General features: G+C 38.7%; 3 protein-coding genes and 1 long non-coding RNA gene across 9 annotated transcripts in view; 2 read left to right on the forward strand and 2 right to left on the reverse strand.

Annotated features, from left to right (window-relative positions):
• Positions 1 to 110: 110 nt before the first annotated feature.
• cunh3orf18 (chromosome unknown C3orf18 homolog) lies at positions 111 to 4,665 on the forward strand. Its single transcript, XM_020598121.1, has 5 exons — positions 111 to 584; positions 1,589 to 2,019; positions 2,230 to 2,255; positions 2,699 to 2,828; positions 4,054 to 4,665. Exons 2-5 carry the CDS (start codon positions 1,765 to 1,767, stop codon positions 4,132 to 4,134), a joined length of 492 nt encoding a protein of 163 aa, XP_020453777.1. The 5' UTR covers positions 111 to 584; positions 1,589 to 1,764; the 3' UTR covers positions 4,135 to 4,665.
• A 2,348-nt stretch (positions 4,666 to 7,013) lies between these two features.
• On the reverse strand, positions 7,014 to 17,015 carry si:ch211-161c3.6 (high mobility group protein HMGI-C). 6 transcript variants are annotated; one of them, XM_020598123.1, is made up of 6 exons: positions 16,796 to 17,015; positions 14,698 to 14,898; positions 14,443 to 14,526; positions 10,518 to 10,568; positions 10,323 to 10,361; positions 7,014 to 8,051 (listed from the first exon to the last, which is right to left on the reverse strand). In XM_020598123.1, exons 2-6 carry the CDS (start codon positions 14,800 to 14,802, stop codon positions 7,968 to 7,970), a joined length of 363 nt encoding a protein of 120 aa, XP_020453779.1. In that variant the 5' UTR covers positions 14,803 to 14,898; positions 16,796 to 17,015; the 3' UTR covers positions 7,014 to 7,967. The 6 variants fall into 6 exon arrangements, 5 of the variants coding, with proteins under 5 accessions (XP_020453779.1, XP_020453780.1, XP_020453782.1 ...); XM_020598124.1 differs by lacking the exon at positions 16,796 to 17,015 and adding an exon at positions 16,701 to 16,784; XM_020598126.1 differs by lacking the exon at positions 16,796 to 17,015 and adding an exon at positions 15,950 to 16,029.
• LOC109959057 (uncharacterized) lies at positions 16,135 to 19,852 on the forward strand. Its single transcript, XR_002274757.1, has 3 exons — positions 16,135 to 16,338; positions 17,009 to 17,314; positions 19,802 to 19,852. It is a non-coding gene; the product is annotated as an uncharacterized LOC109959057 (long non-coding RNA).
• mst1 (macrophage stimulating 1) overlaps positions 19,213 to 21,852 on the reverse strand; it is a 15,742-nt gene continuing 13,102 nt past the window's right edge. The window contains exon 18 of the mRNA XM_020598070.1: positions 19,213 to 19,932. Within this exon, the coding sequence (XP_020453726.1) occupies positions 19,771 to 19,932 (162 nt within the window). The 3' untranslated portion in view covers positions 19,213 to 19,770. The remainder of the gene's footprint in view (positions 19,933 to 21,852) is intronic.

Consider the following 21,852-nt stretch of genomic DNA (forward strand, 5'->3'; position numbering starts at 1 on the left):
TTTGTGTGTTTCTGTCTGGTCATTGAGGGTTAGAGAAGAGACACCATAGGGTTAATTTCCTCAGACCTGCTACCCGGATGCAGTCGTTCACATGGGTCTGACAGCATCTGCTGTGCAGAGCCATTAAGTCCCATTCTCATCCCTGCAAAGTCAACCAGACAGTTCGGGGAGCCAACCGCATCTGTCATCTTGAAGCCATTAGACCAATTGCAGGGTGAAGGGGGAGGGAGCTTGGCACACTGATCTCTGTGTGCAGCATCCCTAGAGCAGCCTCTGTTGTGTGAAATACAAGAAAGGGCAATGCGGAGGGAGTAGATCGTTGGGGGTTAAACTGAGAACAGGAAAGGAATCTCTCGGAAGCTGCTGGGATATGGGCCTTGGTGTATGGAGTCCATCTTCTGAGAAAATTGCTGTTTTGTCAATGTAAACAATCTGTGCAGTACCTGCATTGCTAAAGGGGGAAGCAGAAGAAGAGGAGCAGGAGGAGGAGGGGCAAACACCCTCTTCCAATGAAATTTTACCTTCTCCAGCTAGCCCCAGCCTGCCGCAGCTCACCTCTGAACTCTTGCATGTTATGTGTTAAGGTATGTATGCATCGCTAATCTGACTGGACACATGCAATAGGACATGGTCACGTTGGCAGGATTAGTAGCTCAGCTGTTTGTACAGGACAGCCATGATACGGTATAGTCCATCTTGAATAAAAAAAAAAAAAATTCATTCATAACTCCTACAAATAAAAAGCATACACTGATTTATACAAAAATGACCATATAAAGTGTTGCATGCTCTCTCCTGCAGTGCGTGGACTGTTGGACAACAGCAATGACTGAATCCAGTGTTTGATTTTCATTGGTTGTTTGACTCAGCTGCACATTTTTCATTAAGAACACAAGCAGACAGGATGCACTAAGTAGAGTGAAATGGATTGTATGTCTTTTTCCACTGTCTTAAAATAGAAAGCATATTCATGTTTTAAAATTCATTGTAGATGTAAATCTTCAGGATAAATTGCTTTTTTGTGCTCATGGGATGTGTGTGTGTCTGTGTGGGAGGTACATGTACAAGTCTTGGATGCAGTGGTTATTTATAGAACCTGTGTGTGCGCGTGTGTAAGCTTGACTTTAACGTTTGAACATCACTGCCAACACATTTCCTCGCGGTGCATGTTACAGTTTGAGTGGTTAGCATTCCTCTGTATTTTATCAAGTTTTTGATGCCACTTTCCTCCTGTGCCTTTGCTAACCACATCCTTGCCAAAACACCCTACCACAACCCAAGTGGCACAATCAGTCATGGTTTGAATGAAATCAAAAATTGAATGCGCCAAAACTGAAAGGTTTTACTTTATTTTTTTTAACAAGGATTTAAAATGATCAGTTGAAAGGTTTTATTTTATTTTTTAACAAGGATTTAAAATGATCAGCAGTGCACAGAAACAAATAAGAAATTACATTTTAGTATTTCTGCAGGAGTTGAAGTATCATCTCACCCAGCGGTTCTTTCAACGAATTCCTCCACATATATTACATAAGAAAAATCGCAAAAATAACACTGGATTAATCAGTTTTCCCCCTTTTTGTGCTAGTTTTAGGTCTTATTCTCCAGATCAAATGGCCGACGCATCATCAGTGCATCAACAAACCCCATATCGGAGGGAAAACACTTGTGTCAGTCATGACACACACTAGAGCCTGACTGACATAACTACATCAACAGAGAGGTTCGAAAAACATCCTTCAGTTTAAACAGTTACATCTGACCATGGCTGTGACTCCAGCTAAAACAACTACAAGTGTTCTCTCCACTACTGCCACAACCACACCAATCCTGTTCCCCTCAACGAGCGCCAGAGACAATATCACCTCCAGAACAACATTAATGACTGTTACTATAACAACAAATGAGAGCAGCTTCAACGCCACCTCATTTCCAGAAGTAGTGATCAAGGGCTCAGGAATGGGAATGGTGCTCGTACCCTTTGGCATTATCACTGTCATTGTCTTAGCAGTGGCACTGGTAAGCAGTTATTTAAATATTGTCTCTAAAATTGCCTTGTTTAGTAGAAACTGATTCCTCCCAGTATTGTTTAATTTTTTTCCCTCTATTTGTCTTGACACAGCTCAGACATAGTAATATACTTGCCCTCTATCATTTAATTTGACGTAGTTACTTCTAATGATAACATTACTTATTTGTGTTTCTCATATCTGTTTTTCTCCTTCCTAGATGTTGTATATTCGAAAACGGAAGCGGTAGGTTTATGAAACATTTATTTGCTGATCCAACATCCAGGCAAAGTTGAATTACCATAGTCAATACATTCTGATAGTTTGAATATTTGTTAATTTGATAGTACATTTGCACTAGTAAAATATAACTAAAGCATGTCCTTCATTATTAGGTACATTTGTGACTGTGTCTTCTTGAGGAATACTTTGTCAAAATGTAGTTTAAAAAGCTTTAATATTTTAAAATGTATTATGTCAACATACTGTATATTCCCAAGCAAGTACTGATAGCACTGGAGTTAATGGGAACTTGAATGCAACAGGGTACTTCACATTGCACAGGGGCAGAATAGGTGGCAGGTTAATAGGGACCCAAATTAAAATGTTTTAATTCAAATTGCAACCAACCATTTTTTTTTTTTATTTGACTGCTAATTGCCCTTCACCTTTAATGGCTTGTCATGCAGGTTGGAGAAACTGAGGCACCAGCTCATGCCCATGTACAACTTTGACCCGGCTGAAGAACAGGATGACCTGCTGGAACAGGAACTATTGGACCATGGCCGAGAAGGCAGCCTCACAGGTCCCAATGCCAAAGTAAGCCGGGAATTGTTTGGTAGAAAGTGAACGGACTGTTCATATTCATATTCTCTATCCTACATGAAACATTTATATGTTTGACAACTGTTTTATCAAGCCCTCAATCACAGCCATGATAAAAATATTTCATTTTCCTTCATATTCTTAAAGAGCCCATGGCATGCTTTTCCTTGTTTTCTGACTTATCTATAATGTTACAACAGTGAATTATCATCTTAGACGTGACCTAAAGCTTAAAAAATTTGGTGTATGGAGGTTCTAGTACCTCTATGCAGAAGCAACTCGGTTTCTCGCTTGTGAGACTTTTTTTTCTAACAAAATTAAGTATTAAGTTATAGTTTAAGTACCATATTTCCTTAAATGGTCATAATCTTCAGGCAGTTTTCATTGTGTGTATTGTGAAACCACCCCACCCCTTTTCTACAACCCTCACTCTTTCTCATATCATTATTTCAGTAGGCTTTCTCAAGCAAAATCCTAGTAGGCTAGACGTTTTTGATTCGACTGCACCCGATTCAAAGAAAATGCTAAGAGGATGCACACTAGCACACTGGAAGTCTTTATCTTTTAACCTACATCAGTTTTATCTTATTCTTTTCTTTGTGCTCTCTCAACTTAATACTCACACATCAAATATTAGTGGGAAAATGTATAAACACTAAAACTGTCTGTTATTTTTTAAAAAATGTAATCCAGTAGGATCCCACCTTGAAAACATACAGTGCCACAAGAGATAAAAAAAATATTAAAGTCCAGTTTTTTTAACATTGACATGACAACTACATCAAATCCAGTACAACTGGGCAAATGCAATTCCCTGATTAAAGCTGTGTAATGTGGTTAAAAGGTCCAGAAAAACCACAATTTAAAATAATTTTGTCAAACCAATCCTAAACCAGTTTTAGCTTCATGTCGGCATTTTTAATATTTTGTCATTTTTACAACATAAACTTGTAGCATACTGTTTATGCTGAATCGTTTCCATGTGTACGCTGTTTTATACATTTGGCCTCTGGTTTTAACATTTTCTATGGTTTCATTAGTCAATCGCATTCTAAATCCTGATATATTAAATTCATTGTCATAAAATTAACAAAACATGTTACACTGGCACAACAACCTGTTATTGTTTTTTTGCAATTCAAGGCTGAAGTCACCAAGTAATCTGAATGTCACTAACAGTTTTATCTCTTACCTGTTCTGCTGCCCATCTCGTTTGCAGACCCTCACAACCTCCCAGGGGACCACGCAGAGGCCCAGTCGTCTGGTCTTCACAGATGTAGCCAAAGCTCTCAAAGCTTAACAGCTCTTTTCCCAGTAGATGGTTTCAGTTTGCAGGGGCCACTGGCCTCATCAAGATACAGGCCATTGCTCAGGAAAGAAAACAATAGGGAAAACAGATTTGATGGAGCTTTGATGAACATTTTTATCACTATGACACAGTATGTGAAATGGTAGTGGTTTTCAAATCATGGGGAAAAAAACAGGGTGCATGTATATGAAAAGGGAGTATAGCAAAAAGCATCACGTAGGATCTGGCACTGTTATCATTTGGCATACAAATGCAGTGTGAATCACTTTTTTAAAAGTCATGTGTCACTGCTGTTCAGTAGCTTGTCAGTGAAGTTCTTCAGAGCTTTATACTGTATATATACATCCATGCTTCATAAGGGAAGAGTGAAAATTTGTGTTATACTGATTTTTGTGGTCTCTGACAAGCTTGAACACTGAATGTGTTACCATCCTTAAATGAACTGCCATTTTATTTCTTCTTTATTGAGCAAAGGTGGTTTGTTTCTCTGTGTATGCATTATAAAGGTTTAAATTCTCAAAATGTTTGGTTGTACAAATAAACAAAAAAAAAAAAGAGTTGGTAAGTGTGATATTTTATTGATAAGCAAAAGAAGCAGAATAACACAAATCACATGATAAAGAATCATAACAAAATATATATCACAGGTTTGTGAGTTCTATTAATGAAGTGGATGACACATCAATAACATAACTACAAAATGGTGTTAAAAGTAAGGCATAGTAGACGATTTCTCAAGTTACACTTCAACTTTTCAATAGTTGAAAATGGATCAAGTACTGTATGTAACTATATAGCTATCAGTAAGATGACAAACAACATTATCTCCATATAGAGTAAATATCCAGACACAGCTCGTGTAGAATAACAAACATTGACTCAGCTGTATTTAAAATGAAGAGGCACCCTTCAACCTGACTGCCATTCACTTAGGATGGTATGAATTTAGTGACATGAGATGAGTGGACTACAACAGTACTAGTTTGACAGTTATTTCAGGATTTAATGATCGCCTGCTAGGCTGATGGAAAAGGTCCGGTACAGCTAACCAAAGATTTCCTCACAGATGACCCAGGCTTGTTTGTTTTCTGAGGTAGTCCAGAGGGCAAAAAAAGTAAAGTCAATGCAGTTGAACAAGAAAACATTCATGTCTATAAGTGAACCGAGCCCTATGCTGGCAGCAATTTAGTAAACAATGCTGAAATACAGTACATCTAATTATTGGGATACAACACATCAGTGATAAAATAAGTACGATTTAGTGAAGAAACACTTGATATAGGATGCGTGATATTCAAGTCATGTAATAAACAAGTACATGATATGTAGTTCATGTTGGATAAATGTCTTCTACACACGACAACACGAGGACAGAATTTGCAGCAATATCTTGAAGCTGTCTATCAGTTCATGTGCTGAAATCCTGACTGACAAAGTGTTAAAAACATTTTTGTAAAAAGAGACTATAGACTAGAAACCTCAATTTGGTAATCTACAGTAAAATTAAAATCTCCACAAATACCAGAATTATTATATATGACTATCTGTTATGCTAAAACTTAACAGATCTGTTGAAATTTGGATAAACTGATCCTTTAAAGTAAGAATTTGCAATGTCTGAAAGTAGAACCACAAGTACAAAGGCGAACAGGCAATAAAACACACATTCATTACAGTACAGTTATGGGTTTCCTGCTACAGTTAGTTGTTACATAATAAACAGGCAGTTTGCTAAGTTCAAAGCACCTTTCAACATGTGCTACTGTTGCACTATATTTTAGCATTTACCCATTATGGTCGCACTGCGGTCACAGTTGTCACTGTTCACCAAAATCTATAGTCTTGCTTTTAATAGCCAAATAGGAACAAAGGAACAACTTGGGTCTTTTTTCCTCTCAAAAATTGGTCAGAGACAGGGTTACTGACACAGTGTGTAGAACTGACAACCCACTATTTATTTGGCAGTTTTCACAATGTTACTGTGGTGATGTTGTCTAGTTATTTTCCATAACTGTCATGTATTTCAGCACTGCATGGTTATTTGCTGCCCCTCCTCTCAAATCACACAAATTAAGAATGTCACACATACAATTTACAGTGTAAGAATCAGAAAATACATGATGTAGTAAAAATGAAAACTGTGACCCCCCACCCCACCCCCCAAAAAAAGTATTTCATAAGGAACTACACCCTAGAAAAAAAAAAAAGTATTCCGTCAAGTTATTGTAAACTATTGGCTGCATTTTATTTCCCAGGAGTAAAAACAAACAAGTCTCGCTTTCAGCTTTTAACATGAAATGATGATGTTTTATTTGTACGAAATCCTCTAGTAAAATCCTCTATTGGAGTGTAATGTCTGTGTTCGTGCCTTTGTTTGTGCGTAGGCCTGAAAACCTGCCGGTCTGTGTTGTGTATTTGGACAAGAACCTGCGTGCGTGTTTACAGAAAGTGTGTAATGTCACAGCCGAGGGAGTGGATTATTGCTTTGTTGGAGATCTTCTGTCTCTTGCGTCACTGAGGTAGAAGGAGAGTTTAAGAAATTGAGGGTAACTGAGGTTTTTTGAGGTCTTTGTGTCAAGGCATACTGGTAATGTCAAATACAGATTAGAAATGCACAACAAACAGCACAAAAATTATTGAGTAGATTGACAACATGTTCCTGAATACTGTATATTGTACCTGAGGTTTCAATATGGTGTAAAAGCATTGTAATAGTAAAATCCTGAGTGTGGTAAAATGACACGTCAACATTGTTGTTGACTACAGTAAGCATGAAGGGTTTCTTTCCAAAATGAGATATCCATTTTTAAACAGATTGGCTCTTTTATCCCCTTGAATGAGCCGCAAATCAGAAAAAAAAAAACTGATGATCTGAATTCTTTGTTTATATTGACATTTAAGTTAATGTAACCCAATGCATTTTATTCTAAGAAAAGAACAAGACATTTTTCTCTCTATCATTGGATACTGCATTTTGGAATAAAACCTTTCACATCTACTTTCACAATAATGACTTCAGCGCAACATGTTTATATTGTAACATTGCTAAAAATGTGACTGTCTTGCTCCCAGTTTGCGAGGATTCATGACAGCTGAGTTAAAAACGTTTCAATAAAATGGTTCAGTTTGGTTTCTTTTTTGTTTTTCTTAACCCCTCTCTCATTTTAGCTTGCAATCATCACACATACTCACTCACACTGATGAGTTCAGGAAAGCGAGTATCCTTAAAGGAACTGTCCAACATTTTTGAGAAATAGGCTTATGGGTTTTCTTCCTGAGAGTTAGATGAGGAAATTGATACTATAGCTTAGCATAAAGAATGAAGACAGAGTGGGGGAGTTAGCTAAAGTTAACAAAACAAATAACAAAGTCTGCTTGCCAGCACCTACTAAGGCACATGCAGAAAGAACAGAGATACAAGATGGTAATTAATGAGCTTTAGTGGTGCTACTAAGACGATTTTGGACATTTTCAGACTTTGTGCTAAGTTAAGCTAACCAGCTGATGGCAGTATGCTATCCAAACAAATCTGATAATGGTATTTAGTCCTTGGAGAGAAAGTGAATAAGCATATTTCCCAAAATGGAAAACTACTGCCTTAAAAAGCCCCATTCAAAGATCAATTTCTTCCACATTAAAACCAAACTCTTGGAGTAAACCAACAATTCCAGGATACAGTATCAGACCGGGAGAACTATCCCACTGGAAAAAAAAAACAATTGTCTGCAGGGATTTTTAAAATGAGTGTGTTTCTGAATCCCCATCACAGATAGGAGTCAGACTGTACCCCTGTTTGAGGCCAAACCTTGAGGTAGGTGTCCTATCTACTCCCCTTTCTCCTGTGTTGGAACCTGAGATGACGAGGGCACAAGGTGTGAGGGACCCTCTTCAGCCTCTTCTGAAGGGCCCTGGAACAGCAGGGGGCCAAAATTAGTTTGTCTGTTATTGTCTCATCTTTTTCAGTCTAGTGACTCATTCGGTACGAGGTAATGAATCAATACTAGAAAGAGCACGAGAAAGAATGAGTGTTAAAAATTTCATTGAGTGATTGCGTGCAGGGAAGCAGGTCCAGCTGTCAGACCTAGAAATGTGAGGAAGACAACGGTTATGTCAGGAAACCAAGAAGACAGAGGAAGAGAACAGTTAGATCAGGTTTCCCCTCTCTACATTGACTCATTCTTCCCCTCCATGTGCATGCGTCTGAGAAAGGGAGTCTGTCTCAACGGTTTCAGTTCTTGAAGCATCTTAACCTCTTTGACTAACTGTTCAGTGGAGGGGATGTGATAAGGTAAGATGAAGGGCATCAAGAGAGCTGGCGCGCTTTGGTGACAACTGTTGTGCAATGTTTTCATGTGAAAAATGAACAAGATGGCTAAAAGAGACAAACGTTCTGAGAAACACTTGCTGTATATATTCACCAAAACTGGATCTTACAAAAGGATGTTTGGAGGTGTATCTGGGGAATTCAGCACCATGTTTCCAAGAAGTCGTCATATCCGCATGTCAACAGTTTATGTAAAGCACAAGGAAGGAACACGCCATTTACACAGAATGTGCCACTGCAACAACACAAGTATGTATGCGCAGTAAAATAATGTGGCATACTATAAGGTTGTGCTAAAAGGCTATTGTGGAAAAATAAAGATTAGATCTAATTTGGTATAAAAAAGCAAAGTAAAAATATAAATATATGCAAAAGAACATAAAGATCACAAGTGCAAAGCTGCTGGGGAACAATGTGTTAGACAGGACTGGGGACATACTGAGGTTGAGCCTGGGGTGTTTTACAGTAGAGTGCGGAAATTGGGATATTTAGACGAGTATGGATTTGCATTAAATTGCACTAGATTATATGACAAACATATCTAAACCTGGTGAAGAATTACTGAGTAGGTAGAGGGACATCCTACCTACTGCCCCTACAATGTGGGAAACATGCTTATGTGTGAACTGTAATATACTGCTCAAAAAAATAAAGGGAACACAACATAAGACATCCTAGATCTGATGTGTTCCCTTTATTTTTTTTGAGCAGTGTATATAAACTTTTTAATATTATATAGTATATTTGTATTTGTAATAATGATAATATACTGTGTAGCCTATCTGTAAATTGCAGACATGACAGGTAGCTGAGATGAGGACTGTTATACGTCATCACCCTCTCTCTTGTGTTTCTTGTCTGTCTCTCTACTCTTTATTCATAAAAAAACTATCATAAAAAATGGTAGCTCTAAAATAAATCCCACCTTTATGACAGATATAATGTTCAATTTCTGTTGAAACCGTTTAAGAGAGAAGTAGATTCAACTTGGAGGCTGCAGTTAGTTTGTTGTGCTTCTGGATTGTATTGTATTATACTGAGAGGTGTTTCTAATATTTTGGCCACCATGAAAATGAGGGCAGACTAAATATTACAAACACATCTCCATATAATGCAGTGCATCAGTTGTAGCTAGGCGTACCTAATAGACTAGTAACTGAGTTGAATAGTACACAGCAGTCCAGCTGGAAACATGTAGGGCACAGGTTGTTGGCTGCAGCCCCACTGTAATGTGCACAGAGGGCTTTTAAATGTAGTTTAGGTTTGATGCTGAACATAAGCTCCATGATTAACACAAGCTTATGATACTCAAGCAGTTAAATGAGATCAACTGTGCAAATCAGCACTGTACTTACAAACCGTACAACACAAATGTGACTGATATTAGTCAAAATGGAAATGTGTGACACAAAATGAGACTGTTCTGAATCAGAGTACATTCCTCTGCAGTCACAAACTCTAAAATGACTTCAGCTTCAGTTGATGTAATACTTACTAATTCAAAGAATAAAAGAAAAAATTAAAAGGTGAGAATAACTTTGTACATATGCAGTGTGAGAACATTACATTTAAAAGAGCATACATATATGGAAGCATGATTTCATGCTTTGAGAATCAACAAACCCACTGCTCAGTTTGTCCGATTATGAGCCATTAAGTATACATTTTATTGAATATGGAACATAACTCTGAAAGTCAAGTTATTTTTGCTTTATTTAATTTATTTACTTTAACTCGGTCATTTTAAATCCCCAATTAAATCAAACCACAGTCATGTTTCAGTTGTGGAAACCTGTGGCTTAAAGTGCTACAGCAAAACAAAACTAGACCACCCTTCTGATTTCGTTTTCCTTACCTGCTGCTCTTTAGTTACTTCTTGAACTACTTTCTGGGGCTGTGAAAAAAGAAGAAACAATATTAATTAAACATGAAGGCACAGTTGCCCTTAAAGACTGTACAACTCCAGCATGCACAGACACCTTGCAGCCTATGGACATACATTCATAGGTAGCTATCATGTTTTTAAGTGTTACAAGTGATTGCTTCATACCCATTTCCTTGGTCGCCCGCGTGGTCGTCTCTCCCCAACGGGCTCTACTTTCTGAGAAAGAACAGATAAATCTTCTAAAGAGAGGTTCATATTTCAACAATCATGCCAGACTAATCTGCACAGTTTTCAGTGAACTGTGGTTTTTGAGACTTCAGCAGCAGACTTCTTTTTTTATTACTAAATCCATGTTACGTTTCTCTCAGGAGTTAAAGTACTGTACAGACGTTTTGTCCTATAAAATGTAGTAATATAACTAAAAAGGTTATTCAGGGATACCTCTACAAGCACAAGCTGAATGGCTAGAACGTTAAACACTGTCAACACATCACTAAAGGCATATTTTGCTTTTTTTATTTATCTTCTCTAAATCTGCTAAATTTCCCAAAATTTGTGTGACTTACATGTCTAATTGCAGAGTCATACATGAAATTCTTAGGTCTGCCATTACAAATTTAGTAAGTTCAGTTATTTGTTGATAATATTTGTAGTTTTGGGGGCGAGGGCTAAATTTCTTTTGTGAGTCATGTCTATATCTCTGCCAACAAAATAAGATGACTATTTTTCTACATGTTACACATGTTTGTAAAAAGACCAGTAGATTCATATATCTACAACATATTATAAATGCAGTAGCAGTTCCTCTATACATACAACAGCATTGTTGCTAATAATGATGCATCTGAGTGTATGTTTGTACAAGTGTGCAGTTAATGTACTTTGAATAATTGTCATACAAAACAATGGTACACAAAATGCTAGTTAATACTTAATAAATCACAACCAACGAATGATTTTTTAATGAAAGTTCATCCCTCACTGTCATTTCTAACAGGTTTAAAAAGAAGTAAAAGAACTAAACCGTGTCTGGTTGTGTGACGTGATTATGTTTAGAATGAACATGCATTGAGTAAACTGTATTTATTTAAAGATGTGAGCTCATGAAATGCTTTTCTCTGTTTTCTGACTTATCTACAATGTTGAATTATCATCTTAAACATGATTGAAAGCTCAAAAAACAAGGTGTACCTCTGTTGTTGTACTTCTATGCAGAAGGAACTCGGTTTATACAAGTCCCACAAACTCTTGCTGGTGAAACTTTTTCCCCCCAACTGTGTAAAGTCTTACACAGTATTTTACAGATTTCCTTGAATGGTCATAATCTCCAGGCAGTTGCACTTTCATGTGAGCTTGTCTGACATCCACCAGTGCCATTGTAAAAGTGGATTTTTTCAACTGCACCCTCATTGTGTGGATATATTTTACCTCCTGCTGCTGCACTATGACCAGAAGATAAGAATACAGGGCCTAAGGTTACTGCATGTCCAGGAACGTTCCTGTACAGGGACTCACTGTTTTACCTGACCGGATCTGATGTGGTGTAAATGGAGCGGATGAAAACCTACAGGCAGCTGGTCAGCGAAGCACCCAGGGGCGGTGAATGATCAAATCATCGACACTGGATTCCCCTGGAGCACAGTACTCGTTTATTTTGACTGCTTGAGGCCAGTGTGTCTGACGCATGTGATGTGTTGCGAATTGGCGAAAGGATTCTAACGATCCGTGGTGTTATTGTTGGTGCAAGGCTACCTGTTAGAATTATTTTGCTACACTGGGACTATATGTGGTCGTCTATAACGCAAGGGATCTGTGGAGGAAGAGGCAGTGATCATCGGTTGGATTTATCGACCTTGCAGCTACTTGAAAGGGAGGGATGTTTCCCACTACTCGGTGGGATGTAATGTTAAGTTAAAAAATGTTTACGTTGCATGTCTGTTGATGTGTTGTTTCTCTAACATTAGAGAGAATTGTTGTAAGGCTGGAGAAGTTGCTATGTCTGCATTATGCTAGTTAAAATGTGGGGTTTCTCGATTACCTTTGTTTAGAGTGTTACACATCTCTTTATCAGTACATATACCATTGTTTACCTATATATGGAGGAGAAATTCAAATTAATTAATGCTGTTGCTGTTTGTTGTGCTGTCTACTTTCATATTCTGACTTGAACATGTCAGGTAGGATTTGAGGTATTGTCAGTGTCAAAAAACGTAGCTTATTTGTCAAAGTTTTGTTTACTGTAGCCTCCTGACTGGCAGCAGGAGTTGTGTGCATTCATGAACTATCCTCTTGTTTTCAGGAGGAGGCTCTCCTTGTGATATCAGGTTTTATTGTTCTAAAATAAGTAGACTGCTTGGTGCAAAGCTAATCTAGAGGTACCCAAGATTAAACATTAAATGGCTGGAAATGAGCATGCCATGTATCTCTATATAGTCAAATTCAGGCAAGCTGTTACAACTCTGTTTATTTTCCTTTTATATTTCTTAGTTTGAAGAACTGAGTTTGAAGAGTCACTTCTTCATTTGACATGAAGAACTTAGCTGCAGCTGTTGGAGTCAGCACAAAGCCAGTATGCGAGGCAGCTCCCAGTGGCTTTGTGTACAAGGTTAACCTAATTCAAGTCTAACCTTTATCATGGTTTGGATTGTCTTTATAATTATGAAAAGAACCAACCAAACCTCAATTTCATATAAATTACCGATACAGAGAAGGTTTCCACAATGAATGGGCTCTTCCAAATGCTAAAAAAGTAGAGTTTCTGGAGAGTGTTAACTCTCAAGCAACGCATACATTAATCAAACTCAAATACCTTGAGCTGTCAGCTTTTTTGACTGCAATTACAAGTAACTTTCTAAAATGAGTGTTAATAACAGGTTGGAAAAAAAAAACAAAGTTAGGTCCACTAATGATTTTATTAAACCCAATGTTAACATTTACGGTGCTCCAGTACAGTCCTGAGACTTACTGAATCAATGCCAAGGTGCACTGAAGCTGTTCTGGGGGCATGTGGCGGCCCGACACCTTAATAAAGCCCCTTTCAGACATGCACTGAAATCCTGAAATTATATAGACATTACCCGGACGAGCTGTATGTGAGATCGCAAATGTCCAAATCAGTTGACCTGGACATTTAGCACACTTTACCCTGCCCGTTCCCTAGTACAAAGTCCACATAATGTCCAAGTGAGCCGCAGTGAGCCCATGTGAGAATACAGCAGCGTAGTATTCACAATGAGCTAGTGGGAGTGTTGATGATGTTCTATTATGTGACCAGCATGAAACGAGAAGAACACAAACATCTGATGGTGAAGACAAATTATTTACAATGAAGACACAAACTGAAGTACCTAACTAGAGACACGACAGGATTCGGGAACAAAGTCTGGACCTGATTCTTCAGACACTGTCTGGAAAATAGCATAAGACGTTTTATGTTGGTTCCTTTAATTTGTCAACCTGAGGTTGTCTTTGTGCACAAGGTGTTAAACTACAATTTAACCAATACCTATGTCTGTTAAATAATGTAGTGGAGTAGAAAGTTCAAAATTGCGCAATTAAAGTAGAACGTATACAATGGAAATACTTGAATAACATTCAAGAACCTCAAAGCTTTACTTAAATTCAACATTTGAATGACTGTAACAAGTTCTATCTGCCACTATGCACTAGGCATTAGCTTCAGTACTCATTTGGTTTCTGTGTGTGAATCCTAACAGCCATCTCTGCACTGACCAGTCCATATCTCAGCATTGATCCACAGGCTGCAGCATAAATACAGCTCTGACTTAATCATTCTGATTTCTCTCTGTTTTCAGCTGACATCTGCCCTCATGATGACTGCTTATTGTCTTATAGCGTCTCACAAAAAAACAAAGATCTTTGCATTTCACAGCATACCACTTGGATGTTACTTTAATAGCTTTCTTTTGATTTAACAAAAATATATATCCTAAATGTAGGGCATCCAAAAACCTTCTACCTGGCAAACTAGACTGTAGGATTAGTGCAGGACCAAGCTACTGTTACAATTCTAAAATTAAAAATTAAAGCTCAGATAAATATTTAATATCTTAGTCTGATCAGTTTCAACCTTCAGTGCAGTTCTAGGGCCCTTGTTCTTGCTGCCTTTTGGTCGTCCTCTTGGTCGCTTTGGAGTCGGTGGTCCAACAGGCTCCTGTAGAGAGAGGTTGGATGTGGAACCATAACTAAACAATGAATGATCATGAGCTGTTTTCAATGCCCACGAGACATAAACACCTCATCAACTAGCTTTGTTTTTCAGCATTAGTCTCTAAAGTTTCAGTATACGTAATGATTTAAAGTCAGGAACTGACTGAAGTCCTACCTGCTGCTGTTTTCGTGGCCGACCCCTGCCCCTGCGCTGAGGCTCAGGGGGTGACTGGGCAGTGCTCGGCTGGGGAGACGGCTCTTTGGTGCCACTGTTACTCATGCCTGCGTCTGTCCACCTGCTTCAAAAAGTGTGGGCATCAAAGCTTGGAGGAGCGGCCTCAAGGGCTTAAAGAGGAAAAGACCTGAGTATCAGGAGCTGGAGATGTGAGCAAAGAAAAGTGAAAAAAATTACAACTTTTTGAACACACTTCTGAAAGAATTTTAGGATAATCAGCTGTATTGGAATACTTCAAAAAAATTCCTTCTGCACCCTGACTTTCAATCAGTGCCTAATAAATCACGAATAAATAATTGAGAACCACACAGGACCCTTTTCCAAGAGCAAGCGTGGGAACTGCTTATACATAAGCCTTGGCACCAGGGTCAACGGAACACAGACAGGGGTCTGGCAAATGCAGGGAAACATGAGAGTGCTGTGCAGCACCTAAAAGTAGCACAGATATTCACAAGTCAACCTACCATCCAAAATCTGCATCTACTGTACTATACACTGTCTGTTCATCGGTCTTCTCCGAGGTATTTCTCACTGGGTTCGTGCATGTAAAACATGCCAAGAGAAAACTTCAGAGCCGCAACAATTAGCCAACAGAAAATTAATCTGCTGCTTTTTTTGATAACCACTTATCAATATAAATAATAAAACTGCAAAAGTGCTAAACATTCTCTGGTACCAGCTTCACAGTTTTGTAGATTTGCTGCTTTTATTTGTCTCATGGTAGTAAACTGAATTATCTCTGGGTCACAAAAAACAAGACAAGACATCATCTTGGACTGGGATAAACAGTTTTCAGCATTTTCCAAAGTTTTTATAGCCAAAATGAATAACTGATTTATTAAGAAAATGTCTTAATAGCCTATATCAGTGGATTTGTTTTTAACTGATCAATCTTCTAGTTGAAAAAATGTCATAAAAGTGAAAAATAGCCCATGCAAGTTTCCAGAAGCCAAGTAACATATGAAATGGATTCATTAAGAAAACATCTAAACATTCTTAAATGACTAATCTTATAGGTAATATAAAAAAAAAGTCAGGAAACTGAAAATACCCAACACAAGTTCCCACAGCCCAATGTCACGCCTTCAAATTGATTGTTTTGTCACAGCAACTGTCCAAAACAAGAGGGAAAAAAATCAGTTTACTATCACATGGCCAACAAAAAAGGCACCAAATGACTTAATTGCTTTACTTTTTATTAAGAAAGCAGGCAACAGACGTGCAGTTTCAAATGGTAGTTGGTGATATCCCAAGGTGGTCGTAAGCTCTGTTAGGAATGTGCCAAACACTAATTGCCAACACAGCCTATCAAAACGGCCGCACCGAAGCAGGAAGTCGGAGTAATTTGGGAAATCTACGTCCTCTTTGAAACGACTTAAAGCCAAACGGGACGCACGGCGTCGTTTTGCCGCTTATAAGTTGATTTGGGAGCTCGTCGACCAGCGTCCTGCACTTCTTCTGCAGCAACAGACCGTCAGCTCAACTAGTCTCTGGCAGTCAAGTACGGGACTGAATGTACTTTCTGCATATGGGCGTCAATTGCAGCCGTAAAAACACATTCTTTTCCAACCTTTAAAAAGGGTATGTAAAGTACTCCTGCAGCAAGCCTGTGGATTCAAAACCTCCCGAGTTTAGCTGAAGTAACTGGCGCATGTTAAACTACAAAACAACAGTCGAGGCTATCAGTGTTTTAAAGTGTAAAGTCGGCGCTCACTACACAACATCCCCCTGCTTCCATCACTTGCGCAATCGGTCTTAAATGTGCTGGATTTTGGAGTGATAACAGGTCCACCGTAATGGGTGAACCGATTGGCAGCAAGAGCTGCAAAAACTTTACCAAAAAAAAAGACAAAGGCAAACAACACAGGTGCAAAAGCTCTCCTTTCAAACCAGCCATACCACACACACACTCACACTCACATACACACTCATAGGCTACATACATTCAGGCTATTGGCTCCATGTTCAGGCTGTGTAATCCTGCTCATGCAGGCAGCGCCAAATGCAACACAATGCGAGCAGAGGCTGTTGAACTTACCTAGAGTCGGTTTGCAGTTTCACCTGGAAGTTCACACAGTCCGCTCACTTTGTGCTCCTGCACAACTATGAAAATCTTAGTGTATCGACCGTCTCATTGGCTGAGTTGAAAGGGTAATCTCTCTCTCTCTCTCTCTCTCTCTCTCCCTCTTTCTCTGCCTCCCTCCCTCTCTCTCCCTCCTCCTCTAATCGGAAATGTGTGTGATCCCCCCAGACGTCCAGTCACGAATACCCCAGTTGCAGTATAATGGGGGGTTGCAGCAGAGCAGTATGCATTGCATACTTTCTCTATTAAAGCATGTTTCAAGAAAGAACGACTGGGGTAGGAGGGTTTAAACACAGGAGCCCGCCCAGAAAGGCTCACCGTACCACCCACTTGACACAGGAAAAGAGAGGGAGTCGGGCATCAGCAGACTGGAAGGCAGAGTCTGGTTCCGGGGTTCCCAACGTGGGGTCCGGGGGCTGGGAAGTTCCCCGCGGAAGGCAGGAAAAGGTTCCGTTTGCTTCAGTAGAGTTGATGGTGAGATCACACTGTTTTCGAGCAGAGGTTTCACTCTCTCGCCCTGCTGTTATCTCCCCACCCACAGTGCTGAGACACACGTCTGTAAGTGACAGCAATGGACAGAATTATCCAATAGAGTCTCCGAGAACCAAGTCTGAACGACAGTAGTCCGGTGTTTGTTTGAGGAAAAACGGACCCTGATTTGGGTCATTTAACCGAGTACAACAAGCACATTAGAAGTGAACAGCAATGACAGGACAAACGTGGCCGCTGCTTTAGCAAAATAACATTTTTATTTAAATGTTCTTATGGAGAACAACATCTTTTCTGGTTTATTCTTGAGAATGTATTTATAGTTTTTATTTTCCACTATTAGCTTAATTAAATAAAAAATAATATCCTCCTAGAGTGGATGTGTAGTTTCAAAACGAAATCTGTCATGGTCCTTGCTTGCTTTGTTGTGGTTTTTTTTGTTCCTTTATATTTATGTTTAAGTTTTACATGCTGACCACATCTGGCTGAAACTATACCTAAAATAGTTTTTTGGTCTTAATGATTTTCCAGCAGTAGCCTTGTAAGTTTGTGCAAACTGATAAACAGAGATGGAAATATTTGAACCATAGTAAATAGACATTCCAGGGATGGCTAATGCCAGACGTCTCAAGGAGTCATGTCAGGTTAAAGTTTTAAGTTACAAAGAGCTTCAACAATTTAGTGTCAGTAATTCAGATATTCACAGACTGAATATTCTGCGAAACCAGATAAACATTTAGAGAAAAATCAATCATAACCAAAATTATACATTTGAATAGACAAAATATTTATCTCATTCAACCCACACACCATTCCTTAGGTTATTACAATAAATTGCATAAAGCAGAATAACAAAGAACCAATTAGCATATTTTTTTTGTGGCAGCATTTATCAAAAATTTCCCAGAAGCTCTTGGTAGCAGTTACTGAGAACTGGTAGTCATATATGAATTTGATTAGTCATCACTATAAATATTACTAAATGAAAGTGAACAGAATGACGCCAAAATCATAACTGTCAGTTTTCCATTTCCAATCGCTGAATACAGCAGGAGGATAATTGGCCATCATCAGCTAGAGGTGAAAATGGTCTATGCCTCAGTCCTATTAGTTCCTATTTCTGCAAAAAAAAAAAGAAAAAAAATTGTGTTCTAGACAAAATAGAACATAATGAAAATTACCAAGAAAATGAAACATCAAGCTAGAATTGGGAATGAGAGAGAAGTGAAGAGTTGAGGGTTGGGGGGCATGAGAGAAATTGTGTGTGTGTGTTAGAGAGAGTTCACTGCTTGTCCACAGGCTGGTGTGTCAGAGATTCAGCTGGACTCTGATCTTGAGGTTTATTTAAGCTGAATTCTGTGGGCTCATCAGGACCGCGTTATAAAAATCCTCCTATAGAACTAGAAAGAATGTGCAGCGCATACAGTTCTGCATAAGGCACAAAGGCACGTCTTTGGAGGTGGGGCAGGCATCAAAAGACAGACATTGGAGGGATTTCTTTAGAGGCTGAGGGCAAAGAAGGTATTTTGGAGCTCCATTCAATGCTAGAGAGTAGAGGGGAGGCATACCGTTTTGTGATAGAAGGTGCATTTCCAGGAGATGTTAGAAACTTAAAAGCTGTGCTGCAAACCCCCCACACCTCCTGTTACCGGAGGCTAATTAACCCAAGTTATTTTTCTGTGAACCTGTGAGACTACAACTAGTTTTGATCTCTTATTAGTTTTTGACGAATAAATAACAGAACTCATATTTAGCACATGTTGGCATTTAAAACATTGTTTACTACAAGCTATAATTTATTTATGAAATATAAGAACTGTTTATTGCATTTGCAAACATTTGTATTTGGCAACATTATGTGGAGACTGAGGTATAAACAGATAATGAATGATAATATAGTTTAACACAATTTTAAAAAATAGAAAAAATGACTTCATAGGCAAAGCGATCGTTTCTGACAAACACTAATACTTAAATGTGTCATTCAAGCTGCTTGTAACTACATTATAGTGTGTTAAAAATGATTTATTAAATATATACTGCTTATACATGCTACACAGGGGGTCATCAAGTATAGTAAACCTGAAGTTAATTTTCCAGAATCATCTCTGACTTTTGTTTTGCACCTCTCTATGTCATTATGTTTTAGGAATGTAAATGTTTTCTGTTTCTTCTGTCTGATGGATTTTGGCTGCTTGCAACAGGCAGTTCATGAATTTAAATTACCACTACTGATGGACCTTAATGTTGTTTTTTTTAGGAAACAATAATGTTAAAACTACAATCGCATACAAAAATACATTCTGATTATATTTTGCGATATATTATTTGATTTTTTTATTGTAAAAGAAATATGGGAGAAAAAAAATGTAAATGGTCAACTGAGGAACCGCTCAAAAGGGGCTTAAAAGCAGGTTTGAGCAACCCCTTCATGAATGTCTCTAAGCCATCTCCATGACTTTCTTTATCCAGTCTACGTAGACAGAGACACGGATGAAGATATTGGGCTGTCCAGGGTGTCCGCAGCGCCTCATGGGGATGATCACACCCTCGAGTACCCAGCAATCCCTGTTCTGACACGCCAAAGGGCCGCCGTAGTCTCTCTGCAGACACACAGGAACAGCACTCTGGAGTCATTATTTGTCTCTGTTATGACTGACTGTCACTACTGAGGTTGGAAACAGCTTGCAGTCACATCTTGTTCAGTCCATCTCCATTATCCAAATGGTGAAAGTGTTTGAGTTATAGGAGCATAAAAATAGTTGCACAGTCTAAAGTGATCTTCGTCATCAAAAGGTTTTCACCATCGGTATTTGAAGCATTAATTCTCAGAACCTTCTAACATTATTTCTACAAACTTTACAACATTGTTCTTGGTCATTAAAAATTGTTTTAAGGAATACACTTAATTGCTTTCTTGCCAAGACTTATATCATAAGATCAATAACACTTTTGTGTTTGTATGGTAAATATGATGCTACACCAAACAGTTGGTTAACTTAGCTTAACATAAAGACTGGAAACAGAGGAAATGGCTAGTAACGGTACCCATCTAACAGCATGTCCAAAACTCACAGGCACATAACGCCCCTTTAGATCATAAAATGTCTGCTTCTTACTTCTGGTTTTGTATGGATTTAATGTAAATATGAAACTGGTAAATAAAAGTGACCACAATGCCAAACTTCTGGCATTGCAACACTGCAGTAAATGTAAAAGAAAATGGTCAGTGTTGGTTCAGCCTGGCAGCCTAGTTGTCAACAATGGGCCACATTCACCAACGTGTTTTCTTAAATTTCTTAGCAATGTTCTTAGGAAGAATCTGCGAAGAAAAGTCTACATCTGATTCATCAACATATTCTTAAACCACAGAATTGTTTGCACCTGTGTTGTTATATTGATGAATCCCATGTGTTCATAAGTTGAAAGCATGTCCCAGCCATTCCTAATTAGCACAGGTTAACACCCTACCAATGCCCATAAAGGGCATGAGACTGCAAAGCCGTGTGCACACAGGAAACTCACGCAGGAACGGAAAACAGAAGTTGAGAAATCCAGGAACGCTACAACAAAAATGTAAACACAGTGGAGCAATGAACTCCAAACTAAAGAAAATCTTGAGTAGTTATGAAGTGAAGAACAACGAATGAGCTGTCATATTTAGTAGTGTCAGTAGTGGATATAAAATAAAACAAAAAAACACGCATGGGATGCTCTTACTTGTTCAGTGGAGAAGGACAACTGATGAATTAAAAAGATGGTTTGAGCTCTGATCCGAGGCAACAAAACAAACACAGAAGAGAGACGCTGACCAGTGGAGGAGGACAGGCTGGCCCTGAGTTATCTGAGCTGGACCAATGCATCGGGGCCATACACGGCTCTCTTGGGTGTGCCATCAGCTGAGTGTACTCCCCTGCGTGCACTCAGGTCCCTTCAACTGCACTGAGTCTGATCTCAGATGTGGTGCTGGACAACCAAATACTTACACGAACAGCCTCAACCCTGGCCAAAATATCCAAGAGACACTTAAGGAAATGAACATACAGTGGGTACGGAAAGTATTCAGACCCCCTTAAATTTTTCACCCTTTGTTATATTGCAGCCATATGCTAAAATCATTTAAGCTCATTTTTTTTCCTCATTAATGTACACACAGCACCCCATATAGACAGAACAACACAGAATTTTTGACATTTTTGCAGATTTATTAAAAAAAGAAAAACTGAAATATCACATGGTCATAAGTATTCAGACCCTTTGCTCAGTATTTAGTAGAAGCACCCTTTTGAGCTAATACAGCCATGAGTCTTTTTGGGAATGATGCAACAAGTTTTTCACACCTGCATTTGGGGATCCTCTGCCATTCCTCCTTGCAGATCCCCTCCAGTTCTGTCAGGTTGGATGGTAAACGTTGGTGGACAGCCATTTTCAGGTCTCTCCAGAGATGCTCAATTGGGTTTAAGTCAGGGCTCTGGCTGGGCCATTCAAGAACAGTCACAGAGTTGTTGTAAAGCCACTCCTTC

Source organism: Monopterus albus, unplaced genomic scaffold (assembly GCF_001952655.1).
Source record: "Monopterus albus unplaced genomic scaffold, M_albus_1.0 scaffold36.1, whole genome shotgun sequence".
Taxonomy (NCBI): domain Eukaryota; kingdom Metazoa; phylum Chordata; class Actinopteri; order Synbranchiformes; family Synbranchidae; genus Monopterus; species Monopterus albus.